Source organism: Micromys minutus, assembly GCF_963924665.1.
Source record: "Micromys minutus genome assembly, chromosome: 7".
Taxonomy (NCBI): Eukaryota; Metazoa; Chordata; class Mammalia; order Rodentia; family Muridae; genus Micromys; species Micromys minutus.
Window position 1 is genome coordinate 63,235,741 of NC_137976.1, and position 6,146 is coordinate 63,241,886.

Genomic DNA, 6,146 nt, shown 5'->3' on the forward strand with positions numbered 1-6,146 from the left:
TCATGGCAGGATGTCTCTACCCAAGATACCCTTAGTAAAGATAATTCCCTTATGAATGTTTCTGTAACATACTTGTTTCCATCTTTACGAAGAGAGACATTTTTAAAATATAATAACACCTTTATCACGCAAGCATTAGGACAGATTTTAAAACATACGATGATCTATCAGAACATCTGAAGATTTGTCTAGCGTTTGCCCAACATGAACTAATTGCTAATGAGTGCCAAGTTCTATGAAGTAGTCTCTTAGGACCTGAAAATAATGTTTGGTGTTTCTTCAGATTTATTCTCGCTTCTGCTGACATCTGCTGTGGGCCTCACTCTTTTCATTCTGTTTTCTGATTTTCAAGATCTATACCGTAAAATGGAGGTAAGTGTTGCACAGTATACATCTGTCGTGACTCACGTGTGCCAAAGCTACAGTTGCACTGCAGTCTGTAAGCCTACCATGTCTCTATACTCTCTAGCCCACAAAGCACCATGAACTTTCATCCTGTAGAAAATATTCCTTCATCCTACGTAGATTTCCATATTGATGGTGTTGTCCTTTTAGCGTGTTTATACTGTTCACGCCTAAAATTTTGTTTGGGGCCAGGGAAAAGACACAGTGGCTAAATGTCCCTGTTACCAAGCTTGATGAACAGAGTTCAGTCCCTGGGGCCTACACGGTAAAAGCAGAGGACCAACTAGCATATGTTGTCCTGTGACAGCTACAGTGTTTTGTGGAATGACCCCTACACACACATACACATAAACAAATACAAACACATACATATACAGACACACACACACACACACACACACACACACACACACACAAACACACACATCGCCAGTAAAAAAAATCTTTTAAATGTAATCACAAAAGAAATGAGTTGGGCAAGTCTTATGAATACCAGGAATTGAGCAGAGAGTCTTATCTGAGTGGTCACTATTTGGCCACACTAGTTCGAACATAAATTCATTAGGAGGTTATTAAAGCTATCCTTGGACATGTCTTGTGGGAGTCGTCTAGAAAGGAAAGGAGCATTGTGCTGTAAACCTGCAGCTGTGTTTTGAAGACTAGTCATTCTTCACTGGGAAGTAACTTGGCTGTCTGAGACAACCCATGCTTGAAGGGAATAGAAAAGATAGTAGGAAAAAATAAGAAGGAATTAACATTGTCACTGTGACTTCCACAAGGACCACGTGGAAGGGACAAGGGTTTTGAGGGTCTATATCTTTCCAACTGAGATCTAGCCAGGTCAGGCTGTTTCTATTGATCAAAACATCCTCAGTATCAGGAGAAAGGGCTGAGGGCCTTTTGAATTTTAAAGAATGCCTTTGGTTCTGGCAATGCAGAGAACACCGGGCAGCAGGGATGAAAAATCAAAGCGAGGCTTGCGTTACTGAGCAGGTAGAAGAGTCTTTAAAACAGAGGCAGCTGCTGTGCAATAGAGCATGAAGAACAGAGAAGACCAGAGGAGGCAGGCGCCATCCAAGGCGGCCAGCAAGCTTTGTACTTCCTGCCAAAATAACAGGGAGACACTGAACGTTCTTTGGAAGGACATGTCAAACAGATTAATTAAACAAGGGCAGGAAAGCTAGGGATTGGAGAGATGGTTAGGAAATGAAAACCCCAGCGATCCATCCATGTCCAATGAGTGACAGAGCCTCAGAATGTGCTTGAACTAGGAAAAGAAGCTAAACATGATGCTACACTGAGTTGTTCAGACGTGAAGGAAGTCTACTGTGGGGTTGAATAATTCCAAACTAAGAGCAGTCCCAAGCTGGTGATAGAGAAGAGCCTTTCTCACTAAGGTGGCAGTGGCACTAAAATCTAAGTGGGCCAGAGTATGACCTGTAAAGCCAATATGCTGCCTCTCAAAGCCTGGGTATGGACTCTCTCTGCTCAGGGGAAACACATAACCAAGTAGTGCCTTGAAACATCCCATCCCAGGATACGGATGAGAATCTGAAGTGAGTGGTTAGAGCAGTACTTCCTAATCTTCTTGAGGCTTCAACCCTTCCTCAAGTTGCGGTAACTCCCACAGCCATACAATCATTTTGTTGATACTTCTTACCTGTAATTTTGCTATTTTTATCTGACATTCAGGGTATCTGATATCCATCCCAAAAGGGTTGTGACCCGCAGGTTGAGAACCACTGAGACAGACGCTGTGGGTTGGAGGATGCTGTGATTAAATAGACCTCCGATTCCTACACATTCAATCAAACTTTCTGTGGGGCAGAAATGGAGCTCTATAGCTCCCCATCCACTGTGGGTGTAGCTCTCACAGGCATGTTTTGTGGCACGTCTATGACCCTGCAGTCTTTGTACAGGTTGTTAGACTTGCATGAAAGGTTTTGGGCTAATAGCATTTGTTCAAAACATCATACTTAGTCAAAAAACTTAATTTCTTGACATGACTTAACAGTTTTTACCCAGAAGTTAATTTTGCTGGAAGGGAAAGAAAAGCGATGGATTCCAAGTAAGTTGTTTTAGGATAGAAATCAGTAAGCATAGCAGAAGAATGGTTCGATTTTATGTTGTCTTCCTCATGTTTCTGAGCATACATGAAGAGGATGACGTGAGCTCCAAATCTCCTCTTCTGCAGTGCCCACAGTGTTTTATTGACACACCCGACCATCACCATCCACCCATTAGGCTACCCGAGGGAGCACGGGCTAGGAGGGTCCATTTGAGTTTGGATTCTGGCTTTGAGTCAGTCTACAGATAAGGCACGCCAATCTTCCACTTTCCTATCTGCAGAGCAGAGAAACCAATGCCTAGCTTCCAACCTCAGGGTTATTGCAAATACAGAAATTCAAAAAAAAAAAAAAAAAAAAAAAAAAAAAAAAAATAACAAGCAGGAGCCACTTTTCAAAATGTAAAGCATGCAATCAATAATGGTGCTAGTCTTTTTGTTTTATTTTCAACAGTTCATCCCAACTACCATGGCATGGAGAGTTTCAATTCTGGTGGCAGCCTTTGTCCAGTTCTGCGTGGCCTTCTTTGTAGAGGTAAAGTATACGGTTCCTATAACTTTTTTTAAGTAGGTATGTAGATTCAAGGTCTCATTCTCAACATACAATCATGGTTTACAGCAACTACCTTGTTCCCCAAAAGGGATTAGTAAGACTTTCTTAAAAAACTATGCATGATCTCGTTGGGAGAAGTTCTTTGGAGAATGAGTCAAAATTCTTTGAAGGCTGCTGAGAAATATTCCTGGTATCTTTCTCCATAGAAAGTGAAACACCAACTGAGTTCCAGTGCTTGTCTCGAGAGGCATGTGTTTTCTCCCTACTGTTTTCAATTCTCTAGAAGTGAGGTCAGGTGACCCTGCAGCCCTGACACACAAGGAGATGTTTAGACACAGTGAAGATGTCTTCAGGAGGCCTCCTCTAATTAGGAGAGAATGGAAGCCACCTTCAGTGTCATCAGCTGTGAGCCCTGAAGATCTTTACATGAGTGTTGCTCTTCTATTGAGTGCTATTGAACAGATCACCTACATAGGAAAGGCTCGGGCAGTGTTTTATAAAAGGAATTAAAAACTGACTCTTGAAGTATAAGCAAGTCCTTTAGGAGACTGGCCCACCACTAAATTAAGTAGGTGTGTGTGTATGTGCATGTGTGTTAATTTCTTATATTCTTTAATTCATGAATTCCACCTTTACATCAAATTTAAAAAATATCACAAGATGAGACAGAAAAATTTTAGTCCTACTTGTATGAAGAGATTCATGATAGCGTGTCATCTACAGCAGCAAAATATGATTCAAATATTGTAGTCAGTGCTTCTGCTGCAATGTGAAGCAATGCCACAGTGTTTAAAGATAATAAACTGACTATAGCGTTAAGTCAACTCCAATAAGCTATCTTACAAGATGTAATTACACAAACGTTGTACATGTCAAAAAATGTAGCATAAACAAAGTACAAAGCAGAATCAGATCAATTCTACTGTTTTTTTGTTTGTTTTGTTTTTTTAAAATTGCATGTGGAAAGAATAAAAGGGAACTTCAAGGCATAGAAAAGAAAACATCTTTGAGGAACTAGAGAAACTCGGTGACTGTGAGCGCTTGCTGCTATTTCAGAGGGCTGATGTTGGTATCCAGAACCCATATCAGACGATGCATATGGAACTCAGTTTATAGTTTCTGTTTTCCTGCCACCCCCATCCCATCTCTTCCCGTTCTGTCTCCATTTTGTTTGGTTTTCTTGATATGTGGTGTGTTAAAGTTAGTTTGAGTCCCCTAGTGAAAGAACTGTAAGTGAATCCCTAGCCGGGATTTCATCAGGAAATCTGAAGATGTGAAAGGCCTCTTGTTTTTAGCTGGTTTCTGTGCCTGCAAAGATCTAAGCTTCCAGGAAAAATACCAGCAGAGGCAGCAACCTTGAGCTCAGTAGAGGGAGCTCAGAGCCAGGTGCCTGGAAGGGGCTTGCTTGCCTAAGTACAATAGTTTCACTGTCATCTTCCTTGGTTTTTTAGGATGCCATCCTTCAAAATAGAGAGCTCTGGCTGTTTATAAAGAAAGAATTTGGATTCTACTCGAAAAGTCAGTATAGGATCTTGCAGAGAAAGCTGGCAGAAGACTCCACGTGGCCTCCCACGAACAGGACAGATTATGCAGTCAATGGCAAAAATGGATTCTACATCAACAGAGCCTATGAAAGCCCTGAACAGGTCCCCAAAGGAAAGCTCATGCTGAGAGGGCAAGCTTCAGAGCAGCACTTTTGGACCAGACTGTAACCTGAATTGCTGTCACGCCGGTTCTGCAACATCACCCTTTGTCCCCAAACGAAACACTGTGGAGAGGTGAAAACTGCATACCCTTCTCTCTGCATCGAAGCATCCAACACATGTCAACATACCGAACCTTGCAGCAAAGAACCTCTCACTCACTATAGCCTTCACTAGCTCCAGAGCAAACTGCACGTCTCAGATCACTTGCAATAACCCATATTCACATTGCATTGTTCTAAATGGGCAGCTCTCATGCATTGAAATTAGATGTGTGGGCATCAGACGAGGAGAGAAACCGAGGAGGCATTTGGTGTCTGAAAGTCTGAGCAATATATTAATTGATGTAAGTTTCTTTAATCTTACATTAATTTGTGAAGCACATTCATGTACCTATATTCGCCAGGATCATAAATTCCACCTTGGTTGCATCTTTGGTGTGACTTAAATAGAGAAATAAGGTGGATTATTCCATCCTAGATATACAGGAAGCCAGAGTGGTGTGGAAGCTGAGAACAAGAGAGATCGGTGCTAATCTTTTATATTCGTGGCATGAGCATTGCTAAAATGTAAGCGAAATACACCAGCTGTGTACATCCCGAGGGTATATTGTATGGGGCCAGTGAACCTAACAGTGCGGAGTAGACAAAAATAATGAAATAAACTGTTTAAATGTGTTTTTCACTTTATAAAGTATGCTACATTTATTATTGTTATCAATACACAGAAATTACAATTCTAACCCTAAGAGCTTCCCTGAACTCATCATTCATTGGTCATCTTAAAAAAGTTTTTGCACAATTTACTATGATGATTGCACCCACACCACGAGAATCTCCAGACTACTAGGCAACCTATCCCGTTGTTTTATTCAAGTCATCAAAGATGTTTATTAGACAACAACAGGATGCATCCTTCCCAATGCATTCTGTACACGAGCTAGTGCCTTTAATGGTGTCGCTCTTGCTTCAAGCTTGAGAGGAAATACTTCTGGTGAACACTTGAAATTAACTCCTAGGTTAATTTCTTTGTAATTCGAAATCTAATTTTGCTGATTCAACAGACCTTCCACTATCATAGGCAACTAACTAAATGCCATGAGTAGCAACCATGTGACTTAACAGCACAATGTATGGAGTCGCAAGAAGTCAGCTCTTGGTTCACCAGGTTGAAGTCTTTAGTTTTCAGCATGTTAGCAAACTAAAGCTGTCAATGACATTAGAAGCACTGTTACTCCAAACACCACCAATGTGCATGCCTATAAAAACAAATGCTTGCCTTTAAGCTTTGTTTTTTTTTTTTTTTTTTTTTTTTTTGTATGCATAGCTGTTTGGAGAGTGATAGTTTTTAAATTGTCCAATTTACTGGCTGTCATGCTTACATTTCAATGTCTACTCAATGGGACTTAGAAACATGATAG

The 6,146-nt window shown here is 40.9% G+C and overlaps 1 protein-coding gene across 2 annotated transcripts in view; it reads left to right on the forward strand.

Moving 5' to 3' along the window:
* The window catches only part of ATP13A5 (ATPase 13A5), a gene marked incomplete at both ends in the record, with an annotated part of 133,806 nt that extends 129,071 nt beyond the window's left edge, over nt 1–4,735 (forward strand). For both annotated transcript variants that reach the window (XM_080918703.1, XM_080918704.1), the window contains 3 exons: nt 284–372; nt 2,925–3,005; nt 4,475–4,735. In XM_080918703.1, coding sequence (XP_080774829.1) covers nt 284–372; nt 2,925–3,005; nt 4,475–4,735 — 431 coding nt within the window. The remainder of the gene's footprint in view (nt 1–283; nt 373–2,924; nt 3,006–4,474) is intronic.
* Nucleotides 4,736–6,146: the final 1,411 nt, after the last annotated feature.